This window comes from Pristis pectinata, chromosome 7 (assembly GCF_009764475.1).
Source record: "Pristis pectinata isolate sPriPec2 chromosome 7, sPriPec2.1.pri, whole genome shotgun sequence".
In the NCBI taxonomy this organism is placed as follows: Eukaryota; Metazoa; Chordata; class Chondrichthyes; order Rhinopristiformes; family Pristidae; genus Pristis; species Pristis pectinata.
Window position 1 is genome coordinate 66,860,466 of NC_067411.1, and position 18,169 is coordinate 66,878,634.

General features: G+C 43.0%; 1 protein-coding gene across 1 annotated transcript in view; it reads right to left on the minus strand.

The window, feature by feature from the left end:
• LOC127572903 (fibrillin-2-like) overlaps nt 1-18,169 on the minus strand; it is a 266,295-nt gene that overhangs the window by 66,739 nt on the left and 181,387 nt on the right. Inside the window, 6 exon segments of the mRNA XM_052020630.1 lie at nt 6,333-6,482; nt 8,448-8,573; nt 10,111-10,236; nt 11,090-11,158; nt 13,775-13,936; nt 16,269-16,391. Coding sequence (XP_051876590.1) covers nt 6,333-6,482; nt 8,448-8,573; nt 10,111-10,236; nt 11,090-11,158; nt 13,775-13,936; nt 16,269-16,391 — 756 coding nt within the window.

Here is an 18,169-nt window from a genome sequence, read left to right on the forward strand (position 1 = left end):
ATACAACTAATTAATGCCAGCATCCTCACTGAAGCCAGGGTAATCAGCACTGGGCTATTAATCCACATCCACCAACTTCACTGGGCTGGGCAATGCATGTAATGCCAGATTCCTGCCTCCTCAAATGAGCCCGCTACTCCCAAGTGACCCACAGTCAGACTACCCATGTTGATTAGAAGAAAGGTACCTTGAAGCACTTCAAGGAAAAAAATGCAGTCATCACAAGCTGGGAGAAGCAAACAATCAGCCTCAGTGGTGCAAAATCCTCAAAGAGACATGTTCTATCCTCAAAAGGTGAAAAATGCAAGGAAAGGAAGGAAAGGTAACGATGCCCTGTAGGTAGAGGAAATGCCTATGCCTTCTGCAGACAGGTTGGTGGTTCCAGAATTGGATTCCTAGGCCCCTATGTATATCTTTGATAGAGATCACCCATGAATCAGGAGATTGTTGGTGAGGGACAGAATGATCAGTCAGCAGAATCATGTATTTAATAATATAGAAAAAAATCCTGCATAACTAATTGCACATTGTGAGCATCTGAATGTGCCTTCTCTGAGGCCTTGAACAGAACTGGCACAGGTACCATAGGCAGCAATGATTGAATGTGCACTTATACATGCTGAATAATTTTTAGGCTTTGGTATTTTGGTCAGATGCATAATAAACACTCACCCAATTCTCGTCTCTTTAAAATGAGATATGTTCAAGGTCTAGAGTCAATCCAGAAAAGAAACTTGAAGCTGATCATTAGTGTTAGGAATCTGAGCTATTAGGAAAACATACATATACCTGGCCTTTTGAGCTAAGAAGAAAGAAAAATATAAACAAAAATCTTAACCTGTAAAGCTCGACTTGAAATTGAAAGATCAATTATGGAAGACACAGCTTCTCTTGGTAATAGGTAATTTTTCATCTCTCAAAGTGTGAAAACAATGGACCAGGCAAAAAACAATAGTTTCAGTTAAAGGACACTGGATGCCAAAATGGGATCCTACAAAATGGATGAATTTTGAACCATTGAATAGATTTTCTCATTTCTAATTATCTAGAGATCTTTGTATTTTCTGCTGCCCCTGGACTTCATGGCTGAAATGCATGTGGCTTACATACAGAGTTATTCTTCCTGATCAGACCAGGCATATGCCTTTTACACAACATGGAAGATTAAATTGCTTCGCTTCAAATGATGTAACAACAATACAGAAAGAAATGCAAGGAGGTGGTCAATCCAATATAACTAAGATTGTTTTGCACAGAATTACTGAGCACTGTATTTTGCATAGCTTCAGTTTCAAAGTACACACTGATCAAAAGGGAAATGTAGAACAATTAATACAATGTCCTCCTCTCTTTTCAATAAAGAGTAATTTTGGTTAATTCAGCTCAGTTTGATTAAAAGTTCAAAGTGAATGTTTTGTCTCAGTTTCATTCTGTGTGTATTGTTTCCTTTGTAGTGGTTGCTACCGCAAAATAAAACAAGATGCTAGTTGGAGGATTGTCGAACAAGAACTGGTTTATTTTCCCGCCTTGCGTGGGCCCTTTAAGGGAGACTGTTCCCGCCCAATCCAACCGGCAATAACGTAAGTACTACGTCATCAAGACTTTCCCGCTCGCGGGTTCTCCCCGTCGCTCAGGAAAGACGAGGCCCGCCGCCATCTTGGGCCTCGTTGCTCCAACGCCGCTCGACCCGACTGCCGAGCCGGTTCGACCGACTAAACGGTGAGTCGCCACACAACCCCCCCCCAGAACCGGCGATACAGTCCCCAAGGTCCGCGGGCTGTGCCAGCTGCCGCTTAGGGGGCTGGCCTCTGCGTCGCGGCGTTGCAACCGCGACAGGTTGCTGCAGATCCAAATGGGCCGGTTTGAGGCGGTCCGCCGTGAAAACCTGTTCCCTGCCTCCAATGTCCAAAATAAAGGTGGATCCATTATTCCTTATGACTCGGAACGGTCCCTCATATGGTCGTTGCAACGGCGCCCGAGGTGTGCCCCTGCAAACAAAAACAAACTTACAGTCCCATAGATCCTTGGGCTGGCAGGATGGGGCTTGACCATGCCGTGAGGTGGGAATCGGGGCCAAGTTCCCAAGCTTCTCGCGCAGTCTTTGTAGGACTGCTGGGGGTTGTCCCCCTTGGTCCCTAAGGGCAGGTATGAAATCCCCGGGGATAACTAGGGGCGCCCCGTACACAAGCTCAGTTGACGAAGTGCGGAGGTCTTCTTTGGGGGCAGTGCGTATGCCGAGCAGGACCCAAGGCAGCTCGTCAACCCAGTTAGGACCCCTCAGGCGGGCCATCAAGGCCGATTTCAGATGGCGGTGAAAACGTTCCACCAACCCGTTTGATTGAGGATGGTAGGCCGTGGTGGTGTGCAGCTGCGTCCCTAGCAGGTTCGCTAATGCAGTCCAGAGACTGGAAGTGAATTGGGTGCCTCTGTCTGAAGTGATGTGGGCCGGAACACCAAAACGTGAGACCCAAGTTGTGAGCAGCGCCCGGGCGCAGGAATCAGTTGTGATGTCAGTCAGGGGGGTTGCCTCAGGCCACCTCGTGAACCGGTCCACGATGGTAAGGAGGTACCGGGCTCCTCTTGAAACCGGCAGAGGGCCCACGAGGTCGACCCTCCTACGGGTAGGCTCGAACTGCTGTGGCGGGACCTTGGTGTGTCGCTGGATTTTTGACGTCTGGCAGTGCAGACAAGTCCGGGCCCACTCACTGACCTGTTTGCACAGGCAATGCCAGACAAACTTACTGGCGACCAGTCGGGACAGTTGATCTGATGGACGGGTGTGCCAACCCATGTACCGAGTCAAAAACGCGTCTCCGCCAGGCTGCAGGGACTATAGGGCGGGGCTGACCAGTCGCAACGTCGCAAAGTAGGGTCCGCTGACCTGGACCAACCAAGAAATCTCGGAGCTGCAGGCCCGAGACTGCGGTTCTGTAGCTGGGCAGTTTGTCGTCGGCCTGCTGTGCGTCAGCTAGGGCCGTGTAGTCGACACCCAAGGATAGGTTGTGGATGGTCGGTCTGGAAAGTGCATCAGCAACGACATTATCCCTTCCGGAGACATGTTGGACGTCAGTTGTGAATTCGGAAATGTAGGATAAATGTCTCTGCTGACGAGCTGACCAGGGATCGGAGACTTTGGAGAAGGCAAAGGACAAAGGCTTGATTGGTGAAAGTGGTGAAAGGCCTGCCTTCTAGAAAGTATCGGAAATGCTGGACCGCCAGATACAGTGCTAGAAGTTCCCGATCAAAAACGCTGTACTTCAGTTCGGGCGGTCTAAGGTGCTTGCTGAAAAATGCCAAGGGTTGCCAGCGGCCTTCGAGTACCTGTTCCAGTACCCCACCCACCGCGGTGTTGGACGTGTCTACCGTGAGGGCAGTTGGGACATCAGTCCTAGGGTGTACAAGCATCGTGGCGTCTGCCAGGGCGTCTTTGGCCTTAACGAAAGCAGCCGCTGTCTCGTCAGTCCAGGTGATGTCCTTGCCCTTACCAGCCAGCAGCGAGAACAGAGGGTGCATGATACGGGCTGCTGCAGGGATGAACCGATGGTAAAAGTTGACCATCCCAAGGAATTCCTGTAGGCCTTTGACTGTGTCGGGGCGGGCAAAATGGCGGAAAGCGTCCACCTTGGCGGGTAAGGGTGTTGCCCTGTTGCTGGTGATTTTGTGGCCGAGGAAATCGATAGAGTCAAGTCCGAATTGGCACTTGGACGGGTTGATCGTGAGGCCGAAATCGCGGAGGCGGGAATACAGCTGGCGGAGGTGGGAAAGGTGTTCCTGGCGGTTACGGCTGGCGATCAGTATGTCGTCTAAGTAAATGAACACCAAGTCCAGGTCTCGGCCTACCGCGTCCATCAGCCGCTGGAAGGTCTGCGCAGCGTTCTTAAGGCCGAACGGCATCCGAAGGAATTCGAACAGGCCGAATGGGGTGATAATCGCAGTCTTGGGGACGTCATCTGGATGGACCGGGATTTGGTGGTATCTCCGAATGAGGTCCACTTTGGAAAAGATGTGGGCCCCGTGTAAGTTCGCTGCGAAGTCCTGGATGTGAGGGATGGGATAGCGGTCCGGGGTGGTGGCGTCATTCAGCCTGCGGTAGTCGCCGCAGGGCCTCCACCCTCCGGTGGCTTTGGGGACCATGTGCAGGGGGGAGGCCCAGGGGCTGTCTGACCTGCGAACAATCCCCAGATCCTCCATGTGACGGAATTCTTCCTTTGCCAGGCGGAGCTTGTCTGGAGGTAATCGTTGTGCTCGGGCATGAAGGGGTGGCCCTGTAGTAATGATGTGGTGTCGTACCCCGTGTTTGGGTCTAGAATTCGTAAACGAAGGTGCCAAAATTGATGGGAATTCGGCTAGGAGCTTGGCGAAATCGTCGCCAGAAAGGGAAATGGAGTCCAGGCGCGGGGCTGGTGTGCTGATTTCTCCCAGGGGATAGGTCTGGAAGGTGCTAGAGTGGACTAACCGCTTCCCTTGCAGATCGACTAACAGGTTGTGGGCCCGAAGGAAATCGGCTCCTAGGAGTGGTCGGGCGACGGCGGCAAGGGTAAAGGTCCAGGTAAAACGGCTGCCGCCGAATTGTAATTGAAGTGTACAGGTGCCGAAAGACCGTATTGTTGTACCGTTGGCGGCATTGAGTAGAGGACCGGGTGGCCTGTTACGAGTGTCGCGGCCGGTCGGGGGCAAAATACTGACCTCTGCTCCAGTATCAACGAGGAAACGCCGTCCAGATTTCTTGTCTTGAACGAATAGGAGGCTGTCGGCGGCTGGCCGCCGTAGCCATCAGCGGCGGCTGGCCCTGGCGTTTCCCTGAAACTTGCAGGGTGGGCGGCATCGACGGGCCTCCGCACCCCACCTCTGATGGTAGAAGCACAGCTGTCACCCGTGTCATCGTTTGCGTTCCTGGGGTGTGGTTGCTCGGTTGCTGGGGCCGGGCGAGGCGGGTGTTGGGCTCGCGGCCTGGTGATTTGACTGACGGACGAACCGCTCTCGCGCTCGGCCCTCCACAGGACATCTGCCCGGGCGGCCACCTCATGGGGGTTGCTGAAGTCGGCGTCAGCTAACAACAGGTGGATGTTATCGGGGAGCTGTTCGAGGAAGGCCTGTTCGAACATCAGGCATGGCTTGTGTCCCTCGGCCAATGCCAGCATCTCATTCATTAGGGCGGATGGGGATCTGTCCCCCAGGCCGTCCAGATGAAGCAGGCGGGTGGCACGCTCACGACGGGAGAGGCCGAAGGTCCGGATCAAAAGGTCTTTGAAAGCCGGGTACTTATCTTCCTCCGGGGGCGACTGGATGAAGTCTCCAACCTGGGCAGCTGTCTCTTGGTCCAGAGAGCTAACCACATGGTAGTACTTCGTGGAGTCGGAGGTGATCTGCCGAAGGTGGAATTGTGCTTCGGCCTGGTCAAACCAGACGCTGGGCTGAAGTGTCCAAAAGGTGGGCAGCTTGTGGGCCACTGCGTTGGCTGCTGCGCTGTCGGCCATTGCGCGGGTCCAAAATCCGTTTGGACCGTCGGGGTCACCAATGTAGCAGTTGCTACCGCGAAATAAAACAAGATGCTAGTCGGAGGATTGTCGAACAAGAACTGGTTTATTTTCCCACCTTGTGCGGGCCCTTTAAGGGAGACTGTTCCCGCCCAATCCAACCGGCAATGACGTAAGTACTACGTCATCAAGACTTTCCTGCGCGCGGGTTCTCCCCGTTGCTCGGGAAAGACGAGGCCCGCCGCCATCTTGGGCCTCGTCGCTCTGACGCCGCTCGACCCGACTGCCGAGCCGGTTCGACCAACTAAACGGTGAGTCGCCACACCTTGAACTTTTTGAATGTGTCGATGTTTTTGATTTGCCCTGAGGGTGTACATTGCCACAAACCTTTAATACTTGTTGCTATTCTGAGATAGGACAAGAATAAGTTGATTGGCTGCCACCAATTCCTCAACCAATGTTCAGTGCAAGTAATGAATTCCAGCAAATGGGGTATTATTTATAGCTTTGGAAAGACCAAATATTTCATTCAATCCAGTGTTGGGCAAAAATGTATTCATAAAAAGCAGCTAATGTAACTACTTCCACTTTCAACTCACTCAGTGTTTGCCAGCCACTGTGCCCACTGAACACTGTAGGGAGAAAATGAAATCTGTTCTTGCTTCCTTCCCTTCTCTCAGTTTTCCAACTATTGGGAATGCTCTGCAACTTGTTTCTTTAAACTAAATATGTTAGCTAAAAGCCATCATTTTATTTGCTTGAGTGAAAAAATATACATTTTGTCCACTAAACACATTCAGCTTTCATTAAGTGTTATGTGTGTAAAGCAGTTGACAAGACAAGTTATTGACTCACATGTTGCAGGTGTCGGGCAGGGTTCACAAGGTTTGTTCCAGCCTTTGCCAACGTTGTAGGAACAGCAACACATTTTTTTAGTTAGATTGAAGGGAAGCTCATTCTCACAGGTTTCATTATAGTGCCGATAGCACAGGCTTTTTCTCATGTCTGAAAAATAAAACAGTAATAGTACCCCAAACCTGGAAACCTTTCTGTTTTCATAGTCGTTAAGATATTTGATTGTTGATGGTAGAGCACTTAGGTTGGATTTTGGACTAACACATACTAACTAGTTTGTTCTTTCTAATCAAAAAATCGATTATATACTGCTGCTGTTCTATTAAATGCCACTTGATTGTGAATTCCAAGTGAAACTCAAAGGATTCCAAAGTTATAGGTACTGTATAAAGGAAGTGACAGGTATAAGGAAAATGACTCATTGAACTTGGTATAATTTTCACATGATATATATTGGCTAGTAAACCATGAAATAAAATATCTTAGTTTTATTCTTTGTATTAAGTTTCCTAATTTAGAGCTCAGTGTCAAGATTTCTCATTTTGAGCCCAGTATTACGTTTCTTCATTTTGTTGCTGCAAGTAATAGAGCTAGCTAATGGATTCTTGATAGTCTAAAATCAAAGAATATTCCAGTGTTAAGGATTAAAATAGCAAAATTCATTTTTCCTCTGTCCCTCTTCATAATTCCTCCTTAATGCCATTATGAAACCAATTACTAAGACAAATGGCTGATTTCACTAATGAAAAGGATTAATGTGGTGTAAATTTACTGAAAGATCTAATTGACTGCTTGGAATAGACACACCACTTAATATTTGTAAGTGGGACCTATATAACTGATTCCATTGGTAATAGTTATTGCTATTTGTCCAAAATAGGTGGCCACCCATGATGAATGTGAATGGAACTGAATTAGTTGATTCCCATACTTATGTAACACAATGGCGATGATTTTCAAATGTCATCAGCCAGTTTCCCCTTCATAGCTTGAGAGATACATAATTTGTCCACATTCTCATATGCAATGTCTTGATCTTGCAGCTTCACAAAAGAAATAGACTCAATAAATTTTATTCTACATGTAATTTCAAAATGAAATACCCTCCTCAATCTTCCCATTTCAACATGAAGGGAATTATATATAAATATAATATTGATCATGCACATCCAATTAAATGACATTCAAGGATGTCTTTAAACCGGAGAGGGCACAAAAAAGATTTACGAGGATGTTACTGGAACTGGAGGGCTTGGGCTATAAGGAGAGACTGGATAGCTTGGGACTTTTTTCCCTGGAGAGTAGGAGGCTGATGAGTGACCAGAGAAGGGGAGTCCAAAACTAGAGGGCATAGGTTTAAAATGAGAGGGGAAAAATTTAAAAGGGACCTGAGGGCTGAATTTTTCCACACAGAGGGTGGTGAGTATATGGAATGAGCTGCCAGAGGAAGTGGTAGAGGCAGGTACAATTACAACATTTAAAAGGCATTTGGACAGTTATATGGATAGGAAAGGTTTAGAGGGATATGGGCAGAATGCAGGTAAATAGGACAACCTCAGTTAGGCAAATTGGTGGAATGGACAAATTGGGCTTAAGGGCTTGTTTCCATGGTCTGTGACAATAATTTTTTGATAAAAAGAGTTTGCATTTCCTATACCCCATTGTTTGATTTTTGAATACTGCAGAAACTGGGAATCAAGTTCAGCTGCAATCAATAGATTGCACTTATTAAAAGTGTTCTAGGAAAAGCTCTGAAATATCAATTCCCTGAACAACTTCATGTCCTGACTGCTTCCTAAAATGACATTCATCTAGCTTTGTATGATTGCCAACAACATTATTGTAATCAAAACATTATTTCACAGATGGAAACACTTTAAATTGAAGGCTATGAACCTAAACAAAAATCACAGAGGATCACTGATTATCTCCCTGACAACCCCAATAGCAAACCTTCATCTTAATGTATTAAAATGATGATGGACATTTTGGTTTTGCATACCCTCCACAGCCTTTCCTCAATAACAATGCAAAAGAACAATTGTTTAATGAATATTGCTTTATAGAGGTTACATTTTATATTAACTAACTTTGTTTAATAATCAGGAGACTCACCCATACAGTTGTTTCCACCATTTATCTGCATGTACTCTGGAGGACAGACGCATGTGTAGTTGCCAAGCGTGTTGTAGCATGTGCCAGGTCCACAGATACCAGGATAGGTGATGCATTCATCAATATCTGTCAAAACAGACATAGCAGATTGTTTACTTATAAGAATAGGAAGCATATTTCAATAGAAGGTATGAATTTCCCTTTACTGCACCCACTGAAAATATGATATATTAGCTAATACACATTGAAGTCCACAGACCTAATTTGGTTTCATTGATTTCAATGGAACAAAACTTTGTAAGTGGAGTACTTTGCACGTACGTTACTCTACTACATGAAAAATATGTACAAACAAAGATGAATTTCTGCCCTGAATGTCTTATAATTGTTTTTGCTCACTGGAGTCCCAACGAAATACATGCACTGGGATATTAATCTGTGCTACTTTGATCTGATGGAGGACATACAAAATTCTTGTTCAGAAGTCATTGACATGATTTCAATGATCAGCTAGTACCAACCACATTATTTATTACTTTAGCATGTGTATCCACTGTAACAGGTCTAGATCATATTGATGATCAATTGTACAGATTTACTACAGAGCTCATTGTAAGAAATGGCCACTTTTCTTCATTGTCCCTTCAAAATACTGCTCATGTTCAGAAATATATACAGCATCTTTAAAGAGGAAATGCATACATTGTTCTTAATAGAGAAATAAAATAACTTGTGTAACAATAACATAACAAAATAATACAACAACATGGTCAAGTCTGTGAGTGAAGCCAGCTGCTGAAGATTAAATCAATCCCTGCACCTCTCAAAGTGCCCATGCTCTTGAGCTGTAATTGGTGTTGCAAGTCATACTACTGGAATTGGCAGCCTACTGAAAACTATGGTTGAACATGGGTAATGCTGGATTCAAATCTCTAGCTGTGGCTCTGATCTGCAGACTGGACACAGGGAGGTGAATGGTTCTCTTCCCTCAAGTGCCAGGACGCCCCCCCAACCCATTAATCAAATGGCAGTGGGAGAATGCAGTAAATGGAACCAACATGAGTAATTGAGGCCCAAGGACATGGATCCAGTACTGTGAGAAGTTTAACGATCTTGCATACATGATCAATGTCAATGAAAAGATCATCAGCTCACATCAACCAACATCTCCATCATTAGTCTAAGGCATTATCCCAAACTAAACATATATCACCCACCTAACAACAATATCTAACCATCAGGATTCAAAGCTAACATTCATGTACACTAGCTCCCACATGTCATTGCTCCAGGGGTGATGTACTTTCTTCACAGCTTTCACACGCTGCCAACTATTCATCGTGGTAGCCACTCAACCTGAACACACTGCAAGGTACTCACCTACATACTTCCCTTTCTCTTACGAGAAAAGAGGACAGGAAAGTAGATTGCAGACTGGCCTGAGATGAACATTAATACTCAGATCCTTACATCCCCACAACCTCTGAGAAACATAGAACTCTGGCCATGATTAGGGATGGAATTGATTTTGGAGGTTGAGTACCATGCACTGATGTAACTATTTAGCACCACAGATAGTAGTGGATAAATTTTTAGGCAACAGTCTTTTACAGAATAGTTGCAGGTACTTAGCTACTCTTTTCCAAAGATGACCTTAACTCACCTTCGCAAATACGAGTGTCTTGATTTAAATAATAGCCAGCTGGGCATTCACACTGGAAACTGCCAAAAGTGTTGACACAGTTCCCACCTTGACACAGGCCTGGCAGCTCCTGGCATTCATCAATATCTGAGAAGCAAAATACATGCAGAGAATCATTCACAAGCTCATGGCAAAGGAGACAATCTCACTGTACAGCAGTGAGTAACAAAAGGGATTAGGACAGTATTACATTCAAACAGGGTCTTCACATTAGAAGAATGAGTAAACAGAGTAGAAATAGTATGACATTAATGACACTAAAAGTAGACAAAACCCAGAACTAATCGCTTAATCCCAGGGTTCTACAAGAGATGGTTGTAGAGATAGTGGATGCATTACTGAATATTTTCTAAAGTTAACTACATTTTGTAATAGTGCCAGTGGATTGGAGGGTAGCAAATGTAATACCATTGATCAGAGAGGACAGCAGTGGCGTGGGGAAATCATTCTCTTATGTAACTGTCAGCTCATAAGCAGCACAATCTGGACCAAATTATCTGGACTTTCAAAAGGTTTTTGCAAAGTGCAATACAAATAGTTGCAACGTAAAATAATAGCTCATGGGGTTGCAGGCATTATATTAGCCTAGATAGAGGATTGGTTAAGGACAACATAGTTACAATGAGTCACTGCTAGGAAGGCAGGCTGCTACGTGTACCAGATCTGAAATATTAACTGTTTCTCTTTTCCAAGGGGGTGGCTGAGTTCTGGTCATCCTTTAGAAGTAGCCTGTTTGGGCTGACCTCCTTTTGTTCTTTCCTTCCATCTGCTGTATGTTTTTCTATTTTTGCCCCCCATTTCCAACATTTGCAGAAGATGTGTTACATTTTGCCATTGATGGCAGGATGCAAACCCCACTTAGAGGAAGTTTACAACCCTCAGGTACTTTGGGCATTGGGTTAGAACAATTCTACAGCACTGCAATTATCCTCACACTTACCCTCTAAGATGACAGTGATGGCATTAGGCCTAAATCCTTCACCTCCTGGACAAAGTATCTTGTAATCAGCTGTGAAAATAAACACGAGAGACATTTGAAGTTGTTACTTCAGCAAAAGGATTCAGCAAACTCTGGAATTTTCTTACCAATGCTTGACTTTGTTATTTACAATGTAACCAAAATGAAGTCTTCTTGATCACACTGCTACAAACATTTCCAGGTATTGAGTATCTTATTAGAATGTGAATCCTCTGCCAGGCAAAATATTTTATGGTGAATTTTAAACACCATTGCACTCTGGAGTCTAACTTTGTGTTATCCCAAATATTTGGTAATGAATTTTGATTTATTCAATCATGCCCCTTTACGTTAATTCATATGATAAAGTACATTTAAATTTAAATTTTTAAATTTTATTTACAGCATGGTAACAGGCCCTTCCGGCCCAACGAGTCCACGCCGCCCATTTTAAACCCCAAATTAACCTATCCGTACGTCTTTAGAATGTGGGAGGAAACTGGAGCACCCGGCGGAAACCCACGCAGACACGGGAGAATGTACAAACTCCTTACAGACAGCGACGGGAATCGAACCCTGATCGCTGGCACTGTAATAGTGTCGTGCTAACCACTAAGCTACTTATCCCTTCTACTGTCCTTTCAGGGCAAGTCACAGTGCTGTATTGATAGCCAATGAAATACTTTTAACTTGGTCATTATTGTAGCTTGGGAAATGCAGCAGCATTGCAAGCTCCCAAAAACCAGTAACGTGAAAATAGCCAGATATCCCACTTCACTGATGTTGATAAAAAGATAATTGATGTCTAGGACACCTGTGAGAACTCTCCTGGTCTACTTGAGGGGCCTTATTTTTATATTTCATCCAAGGACTGCTCCTCTATCAGTACAGTACTCCCTCAGACTGCAGAATTTTATTGGTTTGGAGTGAGATTTGAACCCACAAACTTCTGGGTGAGCCATCAACTGGACACAAAATTAAACAAGTTTTTTCCAACATTGTTTGTACACTAATCTATTTGACTCTCTATGTGGTGATATTCTTTCAAAATAAAGCTATCTACTTTCTAAACGTCACCATAGTATGTGAATACCATGATGGCAGAAAGCAAACAAGACAAACTTTGTTTTTTCCCTTCATTCAACGATTCCAGTGTTCCTAATGTTACCCAATTTTGGACTCCTGGAACAGTCTGTATAAGGAAAATGCCAGGAAGGCCATATGTAAATTGGCTCAGAACCACAAGATGGCTCTATATGTAACTGGAGATATTGGTTTTGTATATTTGCATGTTTTTTGTTAACTAGGCTGTTATATTTTTGATTTCTATAAAACTGAAGGACATAGGCTTAGATTCATAGATTAATATACAGCAAAGAGGAAAACCCACGACAGATTGAAATACATGAATATTATTCAAATATATTATTTTTTAGCATGTCATGTTCCATTGCCATATATATAGGAATATTGCTTTTGTAGAAACTAATTCTGGCACTAAGGTCACTGATTTTTTAAGAGCATTATTTAGCAGAACTTATTTTTCATTTACTACTCTCCAGTTAAAATAATCAGGATATTGTGTCAAAATGTTTGGTGATTAAGGCAAAAAAGAGCCAACTTTTCAAGTCTAAATTGTGGCCGGAAGCTTTGTCTGCCAGCCGCACAGATCAGGAAATTGTGTAAGCACTATGCACAAAATTCATTTTATTGGATGCAAAATCATCGGCAGCATGCCTATAATTTCCTGATGGTCCTCAGGGAACAGGCAAAGCTCCCGCTGGCCATTCAAATACAGAAAACTAATCCCTGGGAAACTGGGCAACAGACTGAAGGGTTAGTGCAATTTCAATTTCACATAAAAAGGTCTTCCACAAAAATTCTGTACTGCTCGGTATTAGGTTACTTTCTGGTGCTTTCAATAATTGCAACATCAAACAATCTTGGTTCCCCTTTGAAATATTAACAAAAAAATATCTTTGAAGAGGTTTCTATGTAATAGCTGGTCAGGGCTGACATTATTATAAGGCTCTAATAGCAGAAATGGAAGATAGAGGATAATTTTAACAGCGTATGAATTATTTTCACAGTAGAAATAGGAGCTAGAGCAAGCAAACATCCCCTTGAGCCTGCTATGCCATTCACTAAAATCATGGCTGAACTTCTTGATATGTCCACTTTCCCACTCAATCCCAAAAGACTTGATTGACTAAGTGCTCAAAAGACTCGACTTACTAAGCGCTCAAAAGTCTAATGGCCTCAGCTTTGAGTACAATCATTGACTGAGCACAAGCTATTGGGCTAGAAGTTTCCAGAGGTTCACAACACTCTGCATGGACAGTTTTCTCTTCATCTTGGCACTGAATAACTGTCCCATTACCCTGAGAATAGTTCCAGACTCTTGAGTTAGGAAAACAGACAATGCAAAGGCCCGAAAGGAATGTTGAAGGCAACAAGAAACTCACATGTAGTTGTTATTCCTTAATTTCATTAAACTTCTAGTTCACCACAACATTAAATATTTTTCTTTGTGCCTTCTACTTTGAAGATAAGCGTAAAATATTTGTTTATCATTCTCTTATTCCCATTAAAATGTGTTTTTGCCTCTAAGATACACACATTTACTCTCTATTGATCCACAACTGTTCAATGAAAGAGAGTACATACTTGAATTGACATCAGGGCAGATTTCACAAGGGTTACCCCAGGCACTTCCCAGAGAGCAACAGCATGAAGCACGAGTGACACCAACACCAATGTCAACGCTGCAGGACAGGCCTCCATCACCTCGTTGGCCATATTCTAAATAACAATTCCCAACACGAGTATCTATACCAAACAAATAGAAAGATTACGTTGAGGAAACATTTACATCACATAGTGATGCACAATTTTTCTGACATTTGATGATTATACACAATTCCAGATGAAGTTTGTGACATTTTTATGGATGGGAGAATTGGTCAGAGACATCAATGCAGCTGATGTATTGTGGTCATCATCTTCTAATTCTTTAAGTTAATCACCATAAAATTGGGAATGCTGTGAAATACCTGAATCAATTCTCTGATCTATATTCCCATGAAGCAAAACCTAATGGTTAGAGTAATGCTGTGCCATATTTAACCATATCTGAAATAAGGAATTTTACACAAGAAAATGTAACAATCATCAGGTAAACATTTACATCATCTGGATATGATGATGTACATTTTCTGGTTTTTGATCAAATACACAATGTCACTGTATGATTCTGAGACACCCTCTCTGAGACCGAGACTTCAGACCAAGTTCTAGCACTGAGCTTCATTTGATAAAATAGTATAAATTACAGTAGATTAACATGAATGAAGCTTGCAGTACCTAGTGGAGGGTGCAGTGAATGGACAATGACAAAACTATATTGCCTTTTTTCAGATATTACAATTGTTTAATGAGTTTTGCCAATTTAAATATAAAATGAAATTAAAATGCAAATTTAAATTGACTTAGTTTTTTTTAGTCTCTTATGCTAAATGGAAAAAACATCAAAGCTATGATTCAGAAAAAAAGATGCCTCTTGCTGCAATTTCATTTTTGCTGTACTTTTATATGCAGCAACTAAGCAACACAGAATAGAAAAGTCTGGTTTTATTTTCCTTCTTGCAGAGTTACCTGATTTCAGCTAAGATAGAAGGGTGATGATAATTGATCTCAGTTTTTAGGGCTTGGGAAGAGAAAAAAGTGATAATTGTTATCGTTTCTGATCTCAAAAAAGTGCTGTCTGTTGAAAAGCTACCTTTGGGTAGATTAGTGCAACATCTGATTAAAAAACAATGCTCATATAGTCAAATTAATTGTCACCAGTCATTACTGAAGGTCACAGGTTAAGAACAAACCATGGGTAAGAAATGGAAGGTTAAATGATGCAAGTAAAACTGTAATGTACCAAAAGGACAATGACTTCCAGAGGAATCAACTATAGGAAGGAAGCAAATAGGGAAAGAAAAATGCTTAAGAGTAGCTATTTTGATTAGAGCTCTGTGGTACAATTGAGACCAAGCAACTCTTCATAACTGTTCTCATCCTGCTGTTCACTTCATCCAGAGTGTGGTGTATGCTTTGTTTACACTATCAAATGCTGTTTCTATAACACTTCGAGAATAGTGAAGCTAGAGAAGCAAGAACAGCACAGAGGAATGTCTTAGTCATGATATCTGTATGTGGGTTCTACCCAAAATGGCAGCTCTAAGAAGTTATTCCTTTAACAGGAATTTGGAGAGGGTGCAGAAGAGGTTTACCAGGATGCCGCCTGGATTCGATGGCATGTGCTATAAGGAGACGTTGGACAAACTTGGGTTGTTTTCTCTGGAGCAACAGAGGCTGAGGGGAGACCTGATAGAAGTTTATAAAATTATGAGAGGCATAGATAGAGTAGACACCCAGGGTCAAAATGTCTAGTACCAGAGGGCTTACACTTAAGGTGAGAGGGGGTAAGTTCAAAGGAGATGTGCAAGGCAAGTTTTTTGTCCCCCCACACAGAGAGTGGAGGGTGCCTGGAATGCACTGCCAGGGGTGGTACTGGACCCAAATACGATAGATGCATTTAAAAAGCTCTTAGAAAGGCACAGGAATATGAAGAGAACGGAAGGGATATGGACATTGTGCAGGCAGAAGGGATTAGTCTAGTTAGGCGTTTAACTACTAGTTTAATTAGTTCAGCACAACATAGTGGGCTAAAAGACCTGTTCCTGTGCTGTACTGTTCTATGTAACAACAGAGGGATAACAAATGGATTTAAAATTCATGATGTAATCAGGTTTTATGGCCAAAAGACTGCTTCAAGGCCATTTTTACTCAACAGTTTCACGGATTTGGTGGGATGGCCATAACCAACTGCCATCATTTTGATGTATCTTGGATTTAGTGAAAAATCAGATATTGATTTATCTTAACAATATTAATTTATTTTATAGAAACTTTGAATTTACTTCTGCCTTATTTGGGAACAGCTGGATTGCACATTGCAGATTCTAATGATTCTCACAGAGGGACATTCATGCCATTATTGGAATTCTTTCTGGAAATTATTTACTGTAGATTATAGCACAGACAGCACAAAGACATACATTATATGTTTAAAAAAAGCCATTGCTCAAGTTGTCACAAAATAATCACTTACCAACACAGCCAACTCCAGTTGGATTAAGCTCAAAATCAGCAGGACAATTGCACAGGTAATTTCCTGGTGTATTTACACATAAACCATTGATGCAATTGACTGGATCAGCACACTCATTAATATCTGTAGATTTAATGAAAAGAATGCATTATTTTGGCTCCATGCACATGTTATAATATAAGATTTTTTCTACTTCAGTATTTACCAAAGGTTAGTCATCAGTAATACAATGCAATCCCCTTAAGGTAATCTTCATCAAAGACATAAAAACAAACATAGCCATTTATCATCTCTAACTCTAACTGCAAGGACTTAACAATAATATTGAACTATTTGAACTTGCTTTGCTCCATTATGGCTTAATTTCCTTACTACTGAGAGAATGTTCTCAGGAGATTACAGAACAATATGAAATTCAGAATTAACATTTCAGGTTACCTTTCAGTGGCTTGTGATGGATACTCAAATCCTTGGCTCAGATCACAGAGTTGGTGAAATGGACTGAAGAGTTGTAATGATTAGAACATAGAACATAACAGCACAGTACGGGCCCTTTGGCCCACAATGTTATGCCGACCAAAAGAAACACCAACTCCATAATCAATCTAACCCTTCCCTCCTATACAGCCCATAACCCTCCATTTTTCTTACATCTATGTGCCTATCTAAGAGTCTTTTAAATTTCCCTATTTTGTTAGCCTCTACCACCAACCCCGGCAGTGCATTCCAAGCACCCACCTCTCTGTATAAAAAACTTACCTCTGACATCTCCCCTAATCTTTCTTCCTCTGACATTAAACTGATGTCCTCTGGTATTGGCCATTGTCGCCCTGGGGAAAAGGTGCTGGCTGTCCACTCTATCTTATACACCTCTATCAAGTTGCCTCTCATCCTGCGTTGCTCTGAAGAGAAAAGCCCTAGCTCACTCAACCTTTCCTCATAAGACATGTTCTTTAATCCAGGCAGCATCCTGGTAAATCTCCTCTGCACCCTCTCCAAAGCTTTCACATCCTTCCTATAATGAGGCAACCAGAACTGAACACAATACTCTAAGTGTGCTCTAACCAAAGGTTTATAGAGCTGCAGCATTACCTCGTGGCTCTTGAACTCAATCCCCTGACTAATGAAGGCCAGCACATCATACACCTTCTTAACCACCCTATAAACTTGCGCTGAAACTTTGAGGGATCTATGGACTTGGACCCCAAGATCCCTCTGTTCTTCCACACTGCTAAGAATCCTGCCATTAACCTCGTACTCTGCCTTCAAGTTCTTTCTTCCAAAGTGCATCACTTTACACTTTTCTGGATTGAACTCCATCTGCCACTTCTTCACCCAATTCTACATCCTGTCTATATCCTGTTGTAACCTACGACAACCTTCTACACTATCCACACCTCCAACCTTCATGTAATCTGCAAACTTGCTAACCCATCCCTCCACCTACTCATCCAAGTCCTTTATAAAAATCACAAAGAGCAGAGGTCCCAGAACCCTGTGATACACCACTAGTCACCAACCTCCAGGCAGAACATTTTCCATCTACCACCCTCTGCCTTCTGTTGGCAAGCCAATTCCGAATCTACGCAGCCAAGTCTCCATGGATCCCATACCTCATGACTTTCTGGATGAGCCTACCATAGGGAACCTTGTCAAACGTCTTACTAAAGTCCATATCCACTGCTCAACCTTCGTCAAAATTCGTTTTGTCACCTCCTCGAAACACTCAATTAGGGTCATGAGGCATGACCTGCCCCTCATAAAGCCATGCTGACTATCCCTAATAAGACCATGTTCTCCAAATGCTCATAAATCCTATCCTTAAGAATCATCTCCAATAGCTTGCCCACCACTAACGTAAGACTCACTGGTCTATAGTTCCCAGGATTATCCTATTATCT